The following is a 23,419-nucleotide window of genomic DNA, read 5'->3' on the forward strand; positions in this document are numbered from 1 at the left end:
CTGGCCTCTACCCACTAGGTGGAGTACCATTTTCCAACCTCCAGTTTTGACAACAAAACATGTTTTCAGACACAGCCAAATGTCCCCTGGCAGGCAACATCAACACCTATAGTTAACTACTGGTGTATAGCCAAATATTTCAAAAATGGTTTTGATACTTTAACCTATTTAGAAATTTACATCCGTATTAACTTGATAGTTTTCCCTTCATTTCAAATTCGCTGATATACAAGGACCTTGGAAGTTTTGTTGAAATCCTTGACACATTAAAGACATTTATGAAGATTGTATTAGTCCGTTTATATTGCATACAACAAAATATTTGTAACTGGGTAATTTATGAAGAAAATGAAATTCGCTGCTTACAGTTTCTAAGGCTGGGAAGTCCACAGTCCATCTGGTGGTGCAAATGTGACTCAGGAGTCTCACATTGCAAGATAGTGGAAGCAGAGAGAGCAGAGACAGACTCTCTTCCTTTAAAGCCCTCAGAACCAAGCCCTTGACCACCATTTTTAATCCATTCACCATGGCATGGTGCTACAGTCTAATCACCTCTTCAAGGCTCCACCTTTCAATTACCATAATAGGATTTCCCACCCTCTTTAACAGTCACAGTGGGGGCTAAGTTTCCAATACATAAAACTTGGGGGACATAATTCAAACTTCAATGAGTTTTGGGGGGACATAATTCAATCCACTACAAAGATTTACTTTATTCTCAGCATTTAATGAGATGTCCCTTTCTGGTAAAGGCATTCACGATTTGTCATGTTTTTTCTCCATGATTTTTTTCAAATATTTTTCTACAAACTGACTTGTAATTGAAAGGTGAAAAAACAGGTTTCTATCCTTTGTGAATTTTCTCATACATAAGAACAGGTAACTTCTCTTAGAAAGTTTATAATGTGAATTAGCTAGTGGGCTGGCTGTGTTGTAATACAAACAGATCACACATACAATGGCTCAGAGTATTTCTTACTTATGTACAAATTGAGTACACTTGGAGGGCTTTCGAATAGAATTAAAAAGATCCCTGCTCTCTCCAATCAATTCCTTCTGTCTTAAATCATGGTGGCCTACCTATGGCTCCCAAGGCCACTGTGGGGTCATCTGCTCTTCAGTGCCAGAAGGCATAAGAAATCAGGGAGAAGTGCACGGACTTTTTTTGTTGCTAGGTCTAAAAGTAATGTTCATCACTTTGTCCATATTCAGCTGAACAGAGCTCAGTTATATGGTCCTGTACACAATACCAGGAGGCTGAGTATACAGGCTTAATTGTGTGTACAAGAGAAAAGAGAAGATACATAGTCTCTGCCATACAGGATTTCTCCCTCATGTGACTTCTCTGATGTCTCCTGAGGTGTGATTTCTGAAAAAAGATGTTTCCACATTCATTACAATCGTCCTTGCATATCCACAGGTTCTACACCCACACATACAACCAACTGCACATGGAAAATATCTGAATAAAGTAAAAAATTTAAAAAAGACGTAATAAAAAAATACAAGTAAAAAACAAGGTATAACAACTATTTACATAGTATTTACATTGTATTCAATATTAAGTAATCTAGACAACATATAAAAATTACACAGCAGAAAGTACATAGGTTATATGCAAGTCTATACCATTTTATACGTGACTTAAGAATGCAAAACTTTGGTATCTGTGGGGAGTCCTGGAATCAATCCTCTAGGGATACATTCTGAGGGATGATTGGACATTCACAGGGTTTCTCTTTTGTGTGAGCTCTCTGATGCATCCTGAGGTGTGACTTCATGAAAAGTTTTTCCACAATCACTCCATTGGTATGGTTTTTTCCAGAGTGAATTTTCACAGGTCTAGGGAGGGCTGACTTCAGGAAAAACTTTTTTCCACATTCATTACGTTGTTGGATTTCTTCCCTGTAATTTCTCTGATGTTCAGTAAGGTTTGAATTCTGGCAGAGATTCCCTATATTCTTTACACTCATGATTTTTCACTTGGGCAAATTCTCTGATGTCCATTTAGGTGTGATTTATGGTTAAAAGTCTCTACCTTCTTGTTCAGTAAGGTTTGAATTCTGGCAGAGATTCCCTATATTCTTTACACTCATGATTTTTTACTTGGGCAAATTCTCTGATGTCCATTTAGGTGTGATTTATGGTTAAAAGTCTCTACCTTCTTTAAATTCATATGGTTTCATGCCTGTGTGAATTCTCACATGCTTGTTGAGGTTTGACTTCTCGTAAAAGGTTTTTCCACATTTATTACACTTATAGGGTTTCTCACCTGTGTGAGTTCTCTGATGTACATTGAGGGCTGACTTACTGTAGAAAGATTTTCTACATTCTTTACATTCATATGGTTTCTCACCTGTGTGAATCCTCTGATGTACAGTGAGGACTGAGTTACTGTAGAAAGATTTTCTACATTCTTTACATTCATATGGTTTCTCACCTGAGTGAGTTCTCTGATGTATACTGAGGCCTGACTTCTGGTAGAAAGATTTCCTACATTCTTTACATTCATATGGTTTCTCACCTGTGTGAATTTTCTGATGCCTGCTGAGGTGTGACTTCTGGTGAAAGGTTTTTCCACATTCATCACATTCATAGGGTCTTTCCCCCGTGTGAATCCTCTTATGTCTACAGAGGCCTGACTTCTGGCAGAAAGATTTTCTACATTCATTACATTCGTATGGTTTCTCACCTGTGTGAATTCTCTTATGACTATTGAGGGCTGACTTATGGCAGAATGATTTTCTACATTCATTACATTCATATGGTTTCTCACCTGTGTGAATTCTCTTATGACTTTTGAGGGCTGACTTATGGCAGAATGATTTTCTACATTCACTACATTCATATGGTTTCTCACCTGTGTGAATTCTCTGATGGTCACTGAGGTATGATTTGCAATGAAAGGTTCTTCCACACACATTACATTCACAGGGCCATTCCTGTGTGTGAATTATCTTATGTCTATTGAGTGCTGACTTATGGTAGAAAGATTTTCTACATTCATTACATTCATATGGTTTCTCACCTGTGTGAGTTCTTTCATGTCTGCTGAGGAGGGACTTCTGGTGAGAGGTTTTTCCACATTCATTACACACACAGGGCTTCTCCCCTGTATGTGCCCTCTTATGGACTGGAAGGGGTAATTTCATAAAGGGTTTTTCACATTCGTTACATTTATAGGATTTTTCTGCTGTCTGTATTTTCTGATGTTCAGTGAGTTTAGACTTTTCACAGAACATATTTCCACATATATCACATTGAAATGTTTTCCTCAATACCTGAGTTATTTCTTGAGAAATAAGAGCTGACTTATCAAAGCATTCCTCATATTTATTATATGTACAGAAGCTTTCTCCCACATGAACCTTATGTGCAAATAATTGTTCCTCTTTATTGAAGGTTTTCCCTTGTTGACTATATTCAAAAGGCTGCTGCTCAGTTTGAGTCTTGTTAGGGTGACTAAGATGTTCACAATGTCTGCGGGATTTCCCAGTTATATTATGATCATTAGGTTTCACTGCAGGATGAGTCTCATCAGGCTTTATAGGATGAAGTGAATTCAGACATACATTAAACTCCTCATGCCTCATTCCTGAATAGTCTCCATTATTTATAATAAGATTTGAAATATGGTTTGAGTTCAAATAGAATGCTTTTCCTAACTGAATTCTCTTCTCACTTGATATTTTGCTGATGGTGCGTACAACTTGACACAAATGTCTACTGTGACTTTCTTGGCTTTTCTCAATTTGGTCATCTAAAATGAGGGGAAAAACATATTCATGAATCACATATAAGCATTGCTTATGAAATGCTCACATATAGGTAAAGAAGTTTTTTCCTATGTTAGTGGCATAATATTGTATAAAAATCAAGAATGGGTGTTAGTTTTATGTTTTTTCTACTAAGTTAATGTCACAAATTATATTAATATATTTTTAAGTATTCAGTCATGTTTTTCTTTGCTTTTTTTTTAATTTATGAGAAAATATTTGGTAATTTTTTTTACCTACTATGTAGTCATAGTTTTCAACCAAGTGTATATTACTTTCCATTTGTTTACACTTTCTTTTCTCTTTTATTCTAATAACAACAGTGGATGTCTCATACTGATCTTTTTCTCATTATTGTGCTTTGAAGATGGCAAGGTTTTCCTGGTTTAGTTACTTTCAGGGCAGGGCAGGGCCAGTTTTCTGGTCCTTATACAAGAATATAGCTGAGGTTCAGTATTTTGCACCTGTGTTTGTTTAGTTTTCACTCTTCCCTGGGGAATGCTTAAAGGCATTTTTCAAATAAAATTTAATTTTTAAAATTTATTTTTCAAATAAAAATTCTCCTTTTTCCCACATTAGACAGACAACTTACTACATTCCTCATTTAACCTGACTTCCTCTGCTTCTCAAAAAGCTCCAGTCCACAACCCAAGGCACCCCTTTTCTGCTGGTCTGAAAGATTTGGTTCTGCATCTTTGCAACATATTTTTCTAGCTCATTCTGATCTCAACTGGCATTTTCCCCCTAATTTCCGGTACATGCACTCCTGCTTGATAATTTGGTGTTTTTGAATGCTTTTGTTTTGTGCATGGGAGTTGCAGCTATTTCCTACTTTCATAGAAAATGCAGTCTCCTGTACATTTCTCACAATTTTTGTTTTAGAATGATTTCCACAAAGAGAAGGGGAAAATGCTAACATCAAACTCCATTCCACAGAAATCTGAGCCCATTAACATAAAAATCTTGATTCACATGGCCTTGGAACCCAGAATCTCTTGGGTCTCCTTCCAAGTCCAGGACCACCCCTTTCCGTGCTCCTATGCTGAGTTTTCCCAAGACTCATGATTTTTGATTTTGTGGTAAGAAGCCTAAATTCTGGACCTCTTTTCTTATAAATTTCCTATGTGACCTTCTCTATGAATTTAAACAGTTTTAAACCACTGATTTCTAAATCTATATCTCTAATAGTGATATCCTCTCTCAAGTCTAGATTTTATATTCAAGTATGTAAGTCAATATGAGAAAAGACTTCACTCTAACTGAAGCTATACCAAAGTAAACAATAATCTTCCTCAAACTGCCTTCTTTGAACATCCTTCCTAAATTCTCACATCCCTTTTCCTCTTTCTCTTCTCTTTCTCTCTGGTTAAATATTCCTCGGGATTCTTACACAAATACTTAAAATATGTATTTTTTTATTTCTCTCTCATTAGAATGTAAACTCTATGGGAAAGAGACATTTCGATCACCACTGTTATAAAAACAACTATAAATTACCACAGCTTAACGTGCTCAATTAAGATGTGCTGTAAGGATAAATAAATGTATAAATAAAGGTTGGTGCTACAATTTGAATGTCCACCCAAAACTCATATTAAAACTTGATTGTCACTGTAACTATGTTAAGAGGGTGGAAACTCTGACTACAGTTTTTGAAATGTAAAGCATTATGGGGGAGAGGAGGGGCCTGATTGGATAGTGTGGGCTAGGCCCTCAAAACAGATTAATGTATTCATGGATTAATAAGTTAATGGAAAGCATACAGAAACCTTTGCCACTCTCACCATGTGATACCCTGTACCACCTCCAGACTCCACTGAGAGGCCCTAGCAGTAACAAGGCTCTCAAGAGATATGATCCCTTGCCCTTGGACTTAGCCTACAGAACTATAAGATTATAAATTTTGGGTTTTTAAATAAATTACCCAGTGTCAGGTATTCTGTTCTAAGTGAAAGAAAATGAACTAAAATGAAATAAAATGTCCATGAGAATAAAAAGGAGAAAAACTGAGAGTATTAAAAAAGTGAATAGCCAAAAAAAAAGTAAAAAGAGAAAGGTTAGATCTGGGATAAGTATAATAAAATGCTCAAAATAAAAGGTGGAGGAATATGTTTGAGAGTCCTCTTTGGAGATTATATAATGCACATGTTTGATGCACACAGATCAGCAATTCTCAGGTCTGAAACCTGGGAAAAATATTGGTAGAAACAGCTGAACACTGCCAACAACTGCTGGCATTTACTCTTCCCACCTCCCTGCCCAGTATGTGCTGACTGACCTGTGAGGCTCAGGTTTGGGGATTCTTCTATCGTCCATGGTTCTGCTTCTTGCTCCAACTTGAAGATCACTTCAGGTTTGGCAATGCAGTGCCCTGTTTACAAGACATAATGTAGGACTTTGCCAACCTTTCGTTAAAGTGGGATGACACTGAAATTCTTCATGAAATGGAATCTTACCTAACTAGCATTTCTGCTTCTTGCTCCAACTTGAAGATCACTTCAGGTTTGGCAATGCAGTGCCCTGTTTACAAGACATAATGTAGGACTTTGCCAATCTTTCGTTAAAGTGGGATGACACTGAAATTCTTCATGAAATGGAATCTTACCTAACTAGCATTAAACCCTATAAATGATTCCTGTACTTACCAACAAAGGAGAAAGTGTTGCTCCTGAGAATTTCTGTGGAGTTTTACTTACCCAAAGACAACAGGTTGCTGTAGGTCTCCAGCATCACGTCCCTGTACAAAGTCCTCTGACCATTATCCAGGTCCTGCCACTCTTCCCAGGTGAAGTCCACAGCCACATCTTCAAATGACACCAATCCCTTTAATGGGACATTTCTTTTTTATTTAAGTCACCAGTTGTGGGTCACAAAACATGAATCTGAGAGTTCACACTTGTGTTTGTGTGTGTGTGTGTGTGTGTGTGTGTGTGTGTGTCACACATATCACGAGATGCAGTCTCTTTGTACTCCATATGGTGGGAGAAAGAAAATCACAGTAGGATCATCCTGCCACTGCAGTAATTAACTACAAAAAAATATAGCTGTATGGAGCAAAATCCTTTGATTATCTTCATAGACATTAAGAACGTACTTTTAGAAATACATTCCAGGTTTCTATTTCTGCACATAAAAAAGCTTGAAAATCATTACTCCATCATAACAACAAATAAAGATAATGAAAAATCAGAAACCCTTCTTGAATTGGAAAGAGAGGGGAAGTCACAGGACAAACCACTGTCCCCAAGATTAGAGAGACAGGCAAATATGTGGCATCACAGCTTACAGGAGCAGAGACATACTTCAGATACCACCAAGGGAATCAGTGCCACAGCAGGAAAAACTGAATGTGACTGATAAATTTGCTGGAAGCTCAGTGTAGACAACTCTGAGAGTTAAAAACTCCAAGGGAACCCAGGCACAGGCAGGCCACCACAATTTTGTAAAATTTACCTTCAAGAGTTCAACCAGGTTCCTACAGTATATAAATACAACAACAAAACTTCTCTCCTGCTTCCACCTGTCAGAGGGGAAGAAGCAAATCATTTTTAAATATGTGAGAGCACTCTATTCTTCTTAACAAAACCCGACCTCAGGAAAACTACTTATCAGAGCCTACCTTGCTGTAGTATTATCAAAACCTAAATGACCTGGGTGAAAGGAAATATGCAACTTCAACCAACTCTAGCCTTCTACATAGAAGAAGAGAAATATATAATTCTGACTCACTCCAGCCACCCTGTCCTGCCTATGGGGGAAGAAAAAGCAAACAGACAAACTGGGAAACACTTGTGAAGTTCACAGTTCAAAGCCAGATGCTCATTAAGAGGAGACTTATCATAAGACTATAGAACATTTCTGCTGTAGTCTAAATGTCTGTGTTCCTCCCCAGGTTCCTATGTTGAAACCTCATTTCCAATGCACTAGAATTAAGAGGTGGAGCTGTTGGAAGGTGATTAAATCTTGAGGGTAGAGCCCTCTTGAGAGGGATTAGTGCCTTTATTTAAAAAAAGGCCAAAGAAAGCTTCTTAGCCTATTCCACTATGTGAGGACACAAAGAAGTTGACTTCTATAAGAAATAAGCCCTCAAACACAATCTCCTACAGCTTTGATCTAGAACTTTCCAGCCTCCAGCATTGGGAGGAATAAAATTCCTGTAACTGACACATTACCCACACTAGGACATTTTGTTATAGCAGCCCAAGTGGACAAAAACATTTCCCCCTTTCCCACACCTTATCACATTACTGAATGCAAATTTACAGCAGTTCCTTTTACCTGTAACATCACCTCTGGGTATAAAGAAAAAAATTGAAAGGCATGCTAAAAAACAAAAAAAACACAATATGAAGTGATGATGCAAGCTTCAGAACAAGATATGGCTAGAATGTTCAACTTACAAAGCAGGAAATTAAACAAAACAAAACAAAAAAACCAAACCAAACCAAACCAACAAAAATCCCTCTGCTTAATATGCTAAGGGCTCAACTGAATAAAGAAAGCAGCATTCAACAACAGATAGCCAATGTACACAGAGAGACAGAAGTCCTAAGAAAGAGCCAAAAATAAATGCTACATATCTGTCGGGTCCTCCACCGCCGGCCGACCCGTATAGCCCTAGCCTCGTTCCTTTCAGTGGGCGAGCGAACGGCCCGGATTCCTCTTTCCCTCCTGTCCCCTTTAGAAGGAGACGGGGAAGAGAGCCGTGAAGAGAGGTGAGCACACCGCCGGCCCCAAACCAGCCAAGTTAAAGGACATCAGACGCAGCGGGGGTTCTGCCAAGGCAGTTCCGTTTATTATCACACAAGCACTTGCTTTTATAGGCAGACAGGGAGGGGAGGTTTTAACATTCAGCTTAAAGGTCAAGGGCATGTATCCTCTCAATGCCTAGCTTTACATAATCCTATCAACTTAAAGGTCAAAGGCATGCATCCTGTCTCAATGCCTTTCGCGAGCGCAGAAGCACGTATTTGGCCAATAAGAGCTTAGGTAAGGTTCCCGCAGACACCCCCACCCTACTTCCTCCCAGCGCCGTCTTAGGCTGCCACGTTAATAAGGTTCCCGCAGACACCCCCACCCTACTTCCTCCCAGCACAGTCTTAGGCTGCCACGTTAATACGCCCTTGTGGGCCCATAATGGTGTCGCTTGTAATGTCACTTAAGGTGGCGTTGGTTTTTAAGGCACGACACATATCAAAAATACAGTAACAGAAATGAAGAATGCCTGTGACTGGCTTATTAGTAGACTGCACAAGGCTGAGAAAAGAATCTCTAAGCTTGAAAATACGTCAACTTCAAAAACTGAAAAGCAAAGAGAACACACACAAAAAAACAACATAATATCCAAGGACTGTTAGACAACTACAAAAGGTATAACATAAAGTAATGAGAATACCAAAAAGAAAAGAGAGAAAGAAACAGAAGAAGTATTTGAAACAATAATGTCTGGGAAATTCTATAAATTAATATTCAAAAACCAAACCAAAGAACCAAGAAGCTCAGAGAATACCAAGAAAGATAAATGCCCCAAATCTGCACCTACAGTATCATTTTAAACTGCAGAAAATTGAAGATGAAGAAAAGTATAAAAGAAGCCAGAGTAGGGGGAAAAAACATCTTATCGACAGAGGAACAAAGAGAAGAATTACATCCAACATCTGCTCAGAAACCATGAAAGCAAGGAGTGAGTGGAGTGAAATATTCCAAGTGCTGACAGAAGAAACCTGTCTTCCTACAGTCCTGCACCCTGTGAAATCACCCTTCAAAAGAAATAAAAACTTCCTCATGCAAACACAAATTGAGGATATTTGTTGCAGTATTTGTCCTCTAAGAAATGTTAAAAGAATTTCTTTAGAGAGAAGATATAGATCAGAAATATGAATCTACATAAAGAAATAAAGAGCATTAAAAAAGAAATAAGTGAAGGTTAAAAAAAATTTTTCATTTTTCTTATTCTTAATTAATCTAACAGATAACAGGTTTATACAACAGTAGTAACAATGTATACAATCATGTATGCTTTTATATATTTATACAAACACATACCTACACCTAGTTATGTAAGCTCATATATATATAAGTGAAATGAAGTAACAGCAATAATACAAAGGACAGAATGGGAGAAAGAAATTAGAATTACGTTATTACAAGAAAGCTATACTGCCTGTAAAGTGGTATAGTGTTAAATGAAAGTGGACCTGGATTAGGTGTAAAGGTATATTTCAAGCTTTAGTTAAAAAAACATAGTTTAAAAAGAAAAAGTAAAAAAAGAAGTGTAACTATAAAAAAAGAACATACTCAGAAAAAAAATGGAATCATATAAAATGTTTAATGAACTCCAAAAAATGCAGAATGGAAGAATGCAAAAGTAAGAGCACAGAACAAAAGGAATTAATAGAAACAATAATATGACAGATATTAATCCAACTATATCGATAATCACTCTGTATGTCAATAACCTCTAAATAAACCAATTAAAACAGACTGTCAGAGTGAATCAAAATACAAGACCCAACTTTGTTATATATAAAAAATTCACATTGTCTATAAAGCACATATAAATTCAAAGTAAATGAATGGAGAAAAATATGCAATGCTTACACTAACCAAAATAAAGCAAGAGTAGCTATATTTATTTCAGGCAGAGCAGACTTCAAAGCAAGGAAAGTTATCAGAGATGAAAACAAATGGCTACATTATGGTATAGAAGATAATTCTACAAGAAGAAAATTCTTAACTTGTATGTGCCTAACAACAGATTGTCAAACTATGTCAGGCAAAAACTGATAGAAATGAAAGGAGAAAGATATAATCCACCATCACAACTAAAGACATTAACACCCTCTATCAAAAATGAACCAGTTCTGTTAGAGTGAGCAAGACTGAAGCCAAGTTGGAACCTAAAAACACACAGGATCTAAAAGATTTTTTAAAGTACACAGTATTTTTTCTTGGCATGCATTTCTCTGGAGTTCCCTCTTCACATGGTTGATATTTTGAACCTTGGTTATGGGGCAAGACGACATTATTTACATAAATGTAAAGTTGTTTTCCAGCTAGCCTGAAGCTGCAAACTTGCAGACTTGCATATACTATACAGACCCTGGGAAACCTAAGAAGACATCAATAAAGCTATGCTGATTCCACCTCTCAGGACCCTGAAATAACAGCGATGGGAGCAAAAACTAGATGGAGTCATGACAAGACCTTGCACCTGGCTCCTTGCATGGACCCCTCACAGTTCATGTCCCACATTCCATCACCTCAGCCCCCTCTTTAAAACTCCCTCAGTAAATCTGAGCCTTTAGGATGGCTTTAGTCTAGCCATTCTCCTTCAGGCATTCTGGAGAGATGGGTTAGCCTAGCTAACAATTAGATGTTAGGCTAGCCCATATCTCCTTAGGTCACTGGTACTCCTGAATAATAACTGACTTCCATTTCCACCAGCAACTGACTTCTCAGTGGTTTGTTTCTGAAAGGGAGCAAGTGGCTGGGCCTATGCCTAATAACAATTCTGCAGGCAGAAAACCTGTAAAGACATAGCTAAACTCAACAATGAGCTCTAAATGTAATTGATATCTACAGACTACTTAGAACAGACATTCTCAAATTCACATATAACAATCTCCAAGACAGAACATAAATAAATATCATACAATGTGTGTTCTCAGATCACAACAGAATTAAGCTACAGATCAATAACAAAATGGTAACTGTAAGTTTCTCAAATAGAGTGGGATTAAACAACACACTCTAAATATATATGTCAGGCCTGGCCAGTTAGCCCAGCCTTATAACACCAAGGTCACTGATTTCGATCCCCAAACCAGCCAGCTGCCAAAAAGAAAAACGAAAAATACACAGGTCAAAAAAGAAATCACACAAGAAATTTGAAAATATTTAAAGTACGGGTGCGACACTGAGGGTTGCAATCCGTTGCCGGACACGAAAAAAGACAAAAAGGAAAAAAAAAAATAAAAAAAGAAAATATTTAAAAATAAAAATTAAGGTACACAGCCCAACAGCTGCCAAAGTGAGCTGAGAACAGACCCTTGTGGCACTGGGGACCAGTCTGAGGCCCAGAGGGAAGTGCACACACCTCAGAAGCCACCAAGGTGAGCCAAGACCCATGTGACACTGGGCTCAGTCTAAGACCCCAGGGGAAGGGAAGCACACACAGCCCAGCAGCTGCAACATGAGCCAAGACAAGACACTTGTGGCACTGGGTTCCAGTCTAAGGCCCTGGGGGGAAAGGAAGCGCACACAGCCCAGTAGGCGCTGAGGTGAGCTGAGACCTGCACAGCACCAGGGGCTCAGTCTACAGACACGAAAGCTAGAACAGGGGCCAAGGTCGTTATATAGGTATCCCCACACCTTCTGTCACCACAAGGACAGTTCACCACCACAGTAGCAGCCAGGGCCACTCTACAGGCAACCTGCCACTCACTTGACTACACTGATATAAGAAGAGTCACCAGCAGAGCCTGCAAATAGAGGAGGAAATCTTTATTTATTTATTTATTTATTTATTTTTCCTTTTTTCGTGTCCGGCAATGGATCGCAACCCTCAGTGTTGCACCCGCACCTCGCTCAGCCAGTGAGCGGGAACCAGTCTGTATGTGGGATCCGAACCCTCGGTGGGAGCGACCACGCTCCCAAGCAGCACACTGTAGCAGTGTGCCACCGGGCCGGCCCGAGAGGAGGAAATCTTTATCCTCATTGCCAACCTCAGAGTAACAGAAGAAGCAAGTCCTCTACTAGATGACCAAACATCGATGAAAAAAATACTAGAACTACAAACAAACGAGAAGATGTGAAACCACCAAAGGAATACAATAATGCTCAAATTCTAGAACCCATAGAACAGGGAATCCTTGAAATGTCTGAAAAAGAATTCCAAGCAATGATCTTAAGAAAGCTTGAAGAGGGCCGGCCTGGTGGCGCACTGGAGAGTGCACCGCTCCCGCCGAGGGTTCGGATCCCATGTGGAGACCGGTTCCCACTCACTGGCTGAGCGCAGTGCGGGTGCAACACCGAGGGTTGCGATCCCGTTGCCGGTCCCCGGTACGGGTGTGACACCGAGGGTTGCGATCCCGTTACCGGTCAGTAAAAAAGACAAAAAGGGAAGAAAAAACAAACAAAAAAAAACAAAACAAAAGAAAGCTTGAAGAAATAAGACTCAATTAGAAAACACAAGGAAACAAGAAAAAATTTCCAGAATATGAAGGAGGAAATTTACAAAGAGATTAATACCTTAAAAAAGAATGTAGCAGAACTCCTAGAAATGAAAGATTCACTCACTGAAGTAAAAAAAAAAAAAACCAACTGAGAGCTTAAGCAGCAGAAAGACTTTCAGATCTTGAAGACGGTCTTTTTGAAATAACCCAGGCAGACAAAAAATAGGAATAAAGAATTAAAAATAATGAGGAAAATCTGAGAGAGACAGCAGACAACCTCAAGTGCTCCGAATTGTGGGTATTTTAGAAGGGAAGGGGAAAGGAAAAGGTATCGAAAACCTATTCCAGGAAATAAAAACAGAAAACTTCCCAGAGGTAGGGAGAGATGCAGGCCTTCACATCCAGGAAGCTCAAAGGTTCCCAAACAGATTCAATCCAAGAAGATCCTCTCCAAGACAAATTATATTCAAATTTGCAAAACTCAAAGACGAAGAGAGAATTCTAAAAGCAGCAAGAGAAAAGCATCAAGTCACCTATAAGGGAACCCCCATCAGACTAACAGCAGACTTCTCAACTGAAACCATACAGGCCAGAAGAAAGTGGAATGATATATTCAAAACACTAAAAGAGAAAAATTGCCAGCCAAGAATTCTTTACCCAGCAGGGCTCTCCTTCAGAAACGAGGGAGAAATAGTGTATTTCCCAGACAAACAAAAATTGTGGGACTTCACCACCACATGGCCAGCCCTGCAAGAAATCCTCAAGGGAGTCCTGCATCCGGAATCTGAATAATGAATGTCACTATCACAGATACATAAGAAAGAGCAAAACCTGCTATTAAACAAAAATGCCAGTGAGAAAGAGCAAGAAGCTAAATCATTGCACCTCAAATATACACACACCTAACACTGAAGAAATGAACAGGGAAGTAAGGATCAAAAGATATTTAAAACATCCAAACAAAAGCAATTAAATGACAGGAATTCAACAATACCTGTCAATAACCACCCTAAATGTGAATGGATTAAACTCCCCATTCAAAAGGCACAGACTGATTGGATTAAAAAGCTAGACCGAAGCATATGTTGTATTCAAGAGACCAATCTCACATATAGAGACACACACACACAAAAAGTGAAGAAACGGAAAAAATATACCCTGAAAATGTAAACCAAAAACAAGCAGGAGTAGCTATTCTTATATCGGACTAAATGGACTTTAAACCAAAACAAAAGAAGGCCACTATATAATGATAAAAGGATCTATCCAGCTAGAAGACATAACAATCATAAATATATATGCACCTAATACTGGAGCACCCAGATATATAAAATAAACACTCTCTACAAATACGTGGAAACTAAACAGTAGGCTCCTGAATGACCTATGGGTCCAGGAAGAAATTAAACAGGCACTCAAAAAATTTCTTGGAACTAATGAAAATAAAGATACATCATACCAAAACCTGTGGGATACTGCAAAAGCAGTACTAAGAAGCAAATTTATTGCAACAAATGCTTACATCAAAAGAATGGAAAGAACTGAAATAAACGACTTAACACTACACCTCAAAAACGTGAAAAACAACAACAGTCCAATTCTAAATATAGTAGATGGAAAGAAATAATTAAGATTAGAGCAGAACTAAATGAAATAGAGACCCCAGAAAACAATAGAAAAGACCAACAAAACAAAAAGTTGTTTTTTCGAGAAGATAAATAAAATAGACATACCATTAGCTAGGTTAACAAAAAAAAGAAGAGCGAAGACACAAATAACAAAAATCATAAACGAAAAAGGAGCCATTACAACTGATACCACAGAAATATGAAGAATCATTAGAGACTGTAATAAACAACTGTCTGACAACAAATATGAAAACCCGGAAGATACGGATAAGTTTCTGAACACATACAAACCACCCAGACTGAACCAAGAAGAGGTAGAAAATCAGAACAGACCAATAACAAGCAACAAGACTGAACTGGTAATCAGCAATCTTCCAACAAAAAAAGCCCAGGTATGCATGGCTTTACAGCTGAATTCTACCAAACCTTTTAAAAGGAATTAGTACCAATTCTCCTCAAACTATCCCAAAAAATTGAAACAAAAGACATTCTCCCAAACTCATTCTCTGAGGCTAACATAACTCTGATACCAAAACCAGATAAAGACAAAACAAAAAAAAGAAAATTACAGGCCAATATCCTTGATGAACAGACACAAAAATCCTCCACAAAATATTAGCAATGAGAATACAGCAATACATCAAAAAATTATACACCATAATCAACTGGGATTCATCCCAGGGATGTAAGGATGGTTCAACATATGAAAGTCAATTAATGTGACATATCACACCAATAAATTCAAAGACAAAAACGACATGATTATCTCAATAGATGCTGAGAAAGCATTTGACAAAATTCAACATCCTTTCATGATAAAGACTTTCCACAAATTAGGTATAGAAGGAAAGTATCTCAACACAATAAAAGCCATCTATGACAAGTCCACTGCCAGTGTCATCCTGAATTGGGAAAAACTGAAGACTAATCCCTTAAGAACAGGAATCACACAAGGATGCCCACTCTCACCACTTCTATTTAACATAGCAATGGAAGTACTAGCCAGAGCAATCAGGCAAGAGAAAGAAATAAAGGGAAACCAGATTGTAAAAGATGAAGTAAAACTGTCCCTATTTGCCGATGACATGATACTACATATAGAAAAACCTAGAGACTCTAACAAAAAATTCCTAGAGCTGGTTAAAAATTGCAATAACATTGCAGGATACAAAATAAATGCCCCCAAATCAGTCACATTTATATTCTCCAATAATGAGCTAAGAGAAAGAGAAATCAAGAAAGTAAGCCCATTCACAACAGTCGCACACACACAAAAACCCTTAAAATCAATTTAAATTAATTTAATTAATTTTTAATGAAAGAGCTCTACAATGAGAACTACAAACCACTATTGAAAAAAATTGAAGAAGACACAAAATGATGTAAAGACATTCCATACTCTTGGATTGGAAGAACTAACATTGTGAAAATGTCTATTCTACCCGAAGCAAGCTATAGATTAACGCAATCCCCATCAAAATTCCAATGACAATTCTTCACAGAAATGGAAAAAACAATCTCAACATTCATATGGAACAACAAAAAACCCCATAGCCAAAGCAATCCTGAGCAAAAAACATAAAGCCCGAGGCCTAACACTATCCTACTTCAAATTATACTACAAAGCTACAGTAACCAATACAGCATGGTACTGGCATGAAAATAGACACTTGGACCAGTGGAGCAGAATTGAGAACCCAGAAATCACCACCCAGGCTTATAGCCAACTCATATTGGACAAAGGGATCAAAAACATACACTGGGGAAAAGACTACCTCTTCAGTAAATGGTGCTGGGAAATTCAGATATCCATATGTAGAAGAATAAAATTAAACATGCTCCTCTCACCATATACTAAAATCAACTCAAAATGGATTAAAGACTTAAGTATAAGACCTGAAACTGTAAAATTACTATGGGAAAATATAGGTGAAACACTTCAGCAACTAGGTCTGGCCACAGACTTAATGAACATGAGCCCCAAAGCACAAGCGACAAAAGAAAAATAAACAAATGGGACTATATCAAACTAAAAAGCTTCTGCACAGCGAAGGAAACAATCAACAGAGTGAAACGACAACCTACAGAGTGGGAGAAAATTTTTGCTAACTGTGCATCTGACAAGAGATTAATATCCATAATATACAAGGAACACAAGCAATCATACAGTAAAAAAACAAATAACCCAATTAAAAAAACGGGCAAAGGAACCAAAAAGACATTTTTCAAAGGAAGACATACAAATTGCCAACAGTTACATGAAAAAACGCTCAACATCACTAATCATCAGGAAAATGCAAATTAAAACTACACTGAGATATCATCTCACCCCAGTTAGACCGTCTGTAATCAAAAAGAATGAGAACAACAAATGCTGGCGAGGATACGGAGAGAAGGGAACACTCCTACACTGTTGGTGGGATTGTAAATTAGTACAACCACTATGGAAAACAGTATGGAGGCTTCTCAAACAACTACAAATAGATCTTCCATATGATCCAGCAATCCCACTTCTGGGTATATACCCAGAGGAATGGAAATCATCATGTCTTAGGTATACCTGCATTCCCATGTTCATAGCAGCTCTGTTTACAATAGCCAAGACATGGGACCAACCTAAATGTCCACTGATGGATGACTGGATAAGGAAACTATGGTATTATACACCACAGAATACTACTCTGCCATAAAAAAGAAAGAAATTCTCACATTTGCAACAACATGTATTAGCCTGGATAAACTTATGTTGAGTGAAATAAGCAAAGCACAGACGGATAAATACCACATATACTCACTCATAAGTGGGAGCTAAGAGAGAAAGAAAGAAGGAGAGAAAGAAAGAAGGAAAGAAAGACCACAGTAGTACGTTGGACTTGCAGAGGGAGAGAACATACCGTGGGCTAGAAAGTGGAGTGGGGAAAGGGGGAATGGGGAGGGAGGTGAGGGATAATTGAGGGGATAACTGGGTGTAATGACAATTTGTGGTAATGGACATGCTGCCAGTATGGATCTGGCCATCACATCTTAGGCACATGGTGACAATTTGCTTTGTACTCCATGAATATTCATAACCAATAAAAACAAAACAAAACATTTAATAAATAAAAATAAATAAAATAAAAATTAAAATATAGCTTATCAAAAGTTGTAAGATACAGCAAAAGCAGAGCTTTACAAGAAATTTATGGCAGTGAATGTTTATATTAGAAAAGAAGAAACATCTGAACTTAACAATTTAAGTTTCTATCTCTGCATACTTGAAAAAGAGAGAATTAAATCCAAAATCTCTGCATACTTGAAAAAGAGAGAATTAAATCCAAAGAAAGTAGAAGAGAAAAAAAAAGGGGAAATGACAATAATTAGAGCATAAATAAATAAAATTGAAACAAGAAGTCAATAGAGAAAATCACAACAATAGTGCTTCTTTAAAAAGATCAATAAAATTGATAAGCCTATGGCCAGGCTAACTAAGAAAAAAGACAGAAATTACAAATATCAGAAATGAAAGAGGGGACAACACCACAGACACTGTGGACATTAAAGGGATAATAAAGAAATGCTATAAACAACACTCTGTGGACCCATTTGGTAACCTAGATGAAACGGACCAATTCCTCAAAAGACACAATTTACCAAAACTCACAGCAGAAGAAATATACAACCTGAATAGGTCTACATGTATCATGAGAACGAGTAAATAATCACCTTCAAAACAGAAAGTATCCAGTACAGTTTTGTTCACTGGTGAATTTAACCAAACACTTAAGAAATTATACCAATTTTCTACAATCTATTTCAGAGGACAGAACCAGATGGCATACTTCCCAACTCATTCTATGAGGACAGCATTACCTTAACACAAAAACTCGGAAAAAGACATTGCAAAAATAGAAAACTACAAACCATTATGTCTCATGAACATATATGCAAAAGTCCTTAACAAAATATTAGTAAACCTAATCCAACAATTTATAAAAACAATTATGTGCCATGGTCAAGTGGTAGAATCAGATGGCATACTTCCCAACTCATTCTATGAGGACAGCATTACCTTAATACAAAAACTTGGAAAAAGACATTGCAAAAATAGAAAACTACAAACCATTATGTCTCATGAACATATATGCAAAAGTCCTTACCAAAATATTAGTAAACCTAATCCAACAATTTATAAAAACAATTATGTGCCATGGTCAAGTGGGAATTATCTCAAACAAGGAAGGCTGGTTCAACACTTGAACATCAATTAATGTAATCCAACAGACTGAAAAAGAAAAATCACATAACCATAGCAACAGATCAAGAAAAACCATTTCACAAAATACAGCACCCATTCATTTTAAAAACTCACAGTAAACAAGGAATAGAGGGGAACATCCTCAATTTGATAAAGATTATATCTACAGAAAACTACAACATCATACTACAGAAAACTACATCATACTTAATGATGAGAAACTGAAAGCTTTCTCACAAAATAGGAACAGGCAAGAATGGACCCTTCTTCATTGCTGAAAGAATGTACTTCTTTAAACATTTTACTTGAAGTACTAGATAATGCAATACATAACACAACAACATAAGTTAAAGGGCATACCGATACATAAGAAATTAATAAAAGCGTCTTTGTTCACAGATCACGTGAAAACCCAAAAATATAGACAAAAAAACCTCCTAGAACTAATAAGTGATTAGAACAAGATTGCAAGATGCAAGTTTAATATGCAAAAGTCAATCATTTTTGTATAACCAGCAACGACCAAGCAAAATTTGAAATGAAAACACACTAGTATTTACATTAGCACCCAAAAAAACGAAAGTTGCAAATCATATATCTCATGAGAAGTTAACATCCAGCATACATAGATTCCTACAACTCGACAACCAAAAAACAAATAACCTAATTTAAAAATGGACAAAGAACTTGAACAAATATTTCTCTGAAAATGATATACAAATGACTAACAAGCACATGAAAAGATGCTTAACATCACTAACCATTAAAGAAATGCAAATCAGAACCACAATGAGGTATTACTTTACACCCAATAAAAGATAACAAGCACTGGCAAAATTGAAATGCTTGTAAACTGTTGAGTGAAAATCTAAAACGGCACCACCACTATGAAAACCATTACAGGGGTTTTTTAAAGAATTAAAACTAGAACTACCATATGATCTGACAATCAAACTTCTATGTCTATATCCAAATAACTGATAGTTGCATCGCAAAGAGATATTTACACACCGGTGTTCACAGCAGATTTATCCACTTAGCCAAGGGGTGGAAGCAATCCAAATGTCCACCAACAAATGTGAATGGATAAACAAAAAATGGAATATACATAATAAGAATTCTTAACCAGCCTTAAATAGAAAGGAAATCCTGACATATGCTATAACATGGAACCTTGAGGACATTATGCAAAGTGAAAAAAGCCACTCAAAAAAATGACAAATACTGTATGCTCCCACTGATATAAGTCAAATTTTTGGAAACACAAAGTAGAATGGTGGTTGCCTGGGGCTGGAGGAGGCAGATATTGAGAGTTGTCAGTTAATGGATACAGAATTCAGACAGCTGTGCTCCAGTTCTTCCTTTCCTTATTACTTTTTCTTCTTTCCTTCTCCTCCTCCTCAACAATGCTGATTGGGCCAGACAGCAACTTTGTGATGATAACCGTACAGAATTCAGACAGCTGTGCTCCAGTTCTTCCTTTCCTTATTACTTTTTCTTTTTTCCTTCTCCTCCTCCTCAACAATGCTGATTGGGCCAGACAGCAACTTTGTGATGATAACCTCCTGCTGAACAACCATAAACTCCAAACCAGTTTTGGCCAAATTGGGGAATTTGCACACTAGCGCCCTGGCTCAGCTTGCAACTTCACCTTCCAATGACACAAGTCTAACTCCCTTTCATTTTAATTCTTATATCTCCACCCCAAAGAAACATGCGACATATTTCACATACACAACGCTGCAATGCACATGTGTGCTCATCCCCACTTAATTATACATGGAAATAAACCAGATCTCACTAAATATGTATAATTTCCTGTAGCCACACCTTTAAAAGCTGTAACCCCCAACTACTTGAGGAGCTTAGTTTGAGCTGTGAGACTACCTTACTCCTGACTTTTGTGAGCCAATAAACTCCTTTCTGCTACAGACCCCAATCAGTGTCTTTGTGTAACACAATAGAGAAGAACTCTGTAGGAGCTTGCCTGCAAGAATTAACTTGGCAACCACAAAAAGCCCCCTCAAACAACTGGTGGGTAAGGACGAGGCAGTTGGGTTCTTGGGGGAGATACCAGGGATTAATCGCAGCACATGCTGAGCCTTTTTCTTGGGAGATCTTCGTTGAGCAGTGCCCCTCCTGATGCCTCCTCCTCTTGGACTGTCCCCCAAAAGAAAAAATTGGTTTGAGCAACAGACATGAGAGGAGATTCCTCTGGAACTGAGTAAGTACCATTTGAGGGCTGAGCACTTGGGTCTAAGGACAGAAACTGTATGAGAGGTGATCTGAGTTCCCACCAGTTGTTCTGATCCTTTAGAGACTTTCCATCCTCCTGGTGTATTTCCTCTGAGTAACTGGTACATTTTAAGTAATCAAACAAGTGTTCCTGACGGTAGACCTTTGGGACGTATCTGAAAAACTCAAACTACTTTGGATATGACACACTAAAAAAGAAAAGGATGATCTTTTATTGTAATACTGCTTGGACTCAATACAGTCTGGGATTTGGATTTAAAAAAGGCCAAAAAATGGATCCTTAAATTATAATACTATACTGCTGTTAGATCTTCTCTGCAAACAGGAAGGATAACAGGATGAGATGCCATACGGAGAAGACTTTATGACTTCATACTATAGGAATTTAAAGAAACAATACCACATTTTGATACAAAACGTAGAAAACACAGACAAGGTTATACGTCTAGAAACTGCAAAGGATGATGATCTTCTCATAAAAATTTCTCGATTATCTCCATCTTATCCCCTCCCCTATGGGGGAATGTGTCCTGGATTGTCCACCAATGCCACTAGGAGAAAATGTAGGACTCCTGCCTCATCCCTACTCTGGAAGGACATGAAGTCCACAACAGCCTTTAGCTCTCCTGGAGAGCCCTTCCTCCACCTCAGGAATGGTTGCCCTGCCCCAAACTTGTAGAGAGATGTAATTTGACCTAGGAGAACATGTATCCTCTTCAGAGCCAAAACAATGTCTTCTCTAACAAGGTTTCCATAGGGATCAGAGATAATGGCTGCCCCAAAAGACATGTATGGACACAAATGCCCTTTTCAACCTCAGGCTTGTTCAACTGGAAAAACAACCTTCTGTCCTATTGGGACGATACAAAAAAAATGACCAACCTTTTTATTTCTATATTTGCCATCCACCACCCTACCTGGGTGGACTGTCAGTCTTTAAGGACATTCTACTTAGCCTAGAGGAGTGAAGAATAATCTTTGAGAAAGCAAATCTACAGGCAGATAAGAAATATGAGGAAAATGCTCAAGAGCTAATCAAACAGGACTCCTCCATTGCTGTCACCATAGAAGACTCCATTTGGAATCCAAATGAGACTCAGCACCAAAATAGGCTTAGACATTATGGGCACTGCCTAATCTCAGGACTCAAGGGGTGAACTTCAAAGCAGAAAAACCTTGAAGAATATAAAGTACACCAACAATCACAGGAGAACCCCTATGACTTTTTAGAGTGCAATTGTGAGGCTTTCAGGCAATACACACATTTAAATCCTGAATCCCCTGGAAACACCCAGACCATAAATATGGTTTTATTTATATATATATACTCATATATATATACATACACACATACACACACACATATATAAATGGAAATTGAATATGTGGAAAAAGCTACAGAAATTGAAGGAAGGGCTCAGGATGGCTCAATCTCAGCTTGTGGAAGTTGCATTTAAGTTCTTTAACAATCAAGACCAAGTAGAAGAGAAAGTAAACTCAGAAGATAAAACAACAAGCCACCCTGCTAGCTATGGTCACTGGGGAATCACGTGGATGGTGGCCAGGTAGTAACTAAGATAAGAAAAGAGGTGGCTTCCGACCCCTCAGGCAACCTCAGAAACAAACATTCGGGTGTCCTCTACCTGCAGCCCTCAAGACAAACCAGCACCAACAGAAACTGAGGCACTCCCAGTGTACACCTTAGACAAGATGGATATTGGCAAAGGGAATGTCTATTGAAAGTGACCTCATCTGTACCTCCTTTGCCCAAGTCAATGCCCAAGCACTCCTGATCTGGATTTATGCCAGCAACCCGCCAGATGTTTGAAGAAAACCCAGAAACTGATTGAGAATGAAGGGGCCCAGTGATGCTAATCCCAGATGCTCAGCCCATTCTCTCCCATGAGAAGCCCCAGGTAACCCTGAAAGTGGGAGATCCCAACTGAATTTTTAGTGGACACAGGAGCAACTTACTCTGTTTGGAGTAACAAATCTGTTCCTGTATCTCCCAAAATAATAAATGTCACTGGTGCATTGGGAATTCCAAAAGAAAAATACTTTCTATAACTTATGGATTGCCAAGTTGCTGAAAAACTGCTTACTCATAGTTTTCTTTATATGCCAGAATGCCCCATATCCCTGTTGGGGAGAGAGCTTTTTTCCAAACAACAGGCACAAATAACTTTCTCAGAAGACGGCCTACTGCTGTGAGCAGAACCAGACCAAGCACGGACCCTCCAAGCTGCACTTTGACAGCTGTCGTCCACTCCAATAAATAACCTCATTCTGGAGGAGATCCTACAACAGGTTAATCCCAAAGCATGGACCACTGGACTCCCCAATAAA

The 23,419-nt window shown here is 38.0% G+C and overlaps 1 protein-coding gene across 1 annotated transcript in view; it reads right to left on the reverse strand.

Annotated features, from left to right (window-relative positions):
- Positions 1–1,547: 1,547 nt before the first annotated feature.
- The window catches only part of LOC103610056 (zinc finger protein 717-like), a 31,423-nt gene continuing 9,551 nt past the window's right edge, over positions 1,548–23,419 (reverse strand). Inside the window, 5 exon segments of the mRNA XM_008594293.1 lie at positions 1,548–2,038; position 2,162; positions 2,164–3,760; positions 6,055–6,147; positions 6,473–6,599. Of these exon segments, the coding sequence (XP_008592515.1) occupies positions 1,970–2,038; position 2,162; positions 2,164–3,760; positions 6,055–6,147; positions 6,473–6,599 (1,887 nt within the window). The 3' untranslated portion in view covers positions 1,548–1,969.

Source organism: Galeopterus variegatus, unplaced genomic scaffold (genome assembly GCF_000696425.1).
Source record: "Galeopterus variegatus unplaced genomic scaffold, G_variegatus-3.0.2 Scaffold10524, whole genome shotgun sequence".
NCBI classification, from domain to species: Eukaryota; Metazoa; Chordata; class Mammalia; order Dermoptera; family Cynocephalidae; genus Galeopterus; species Galeopterus variegatus.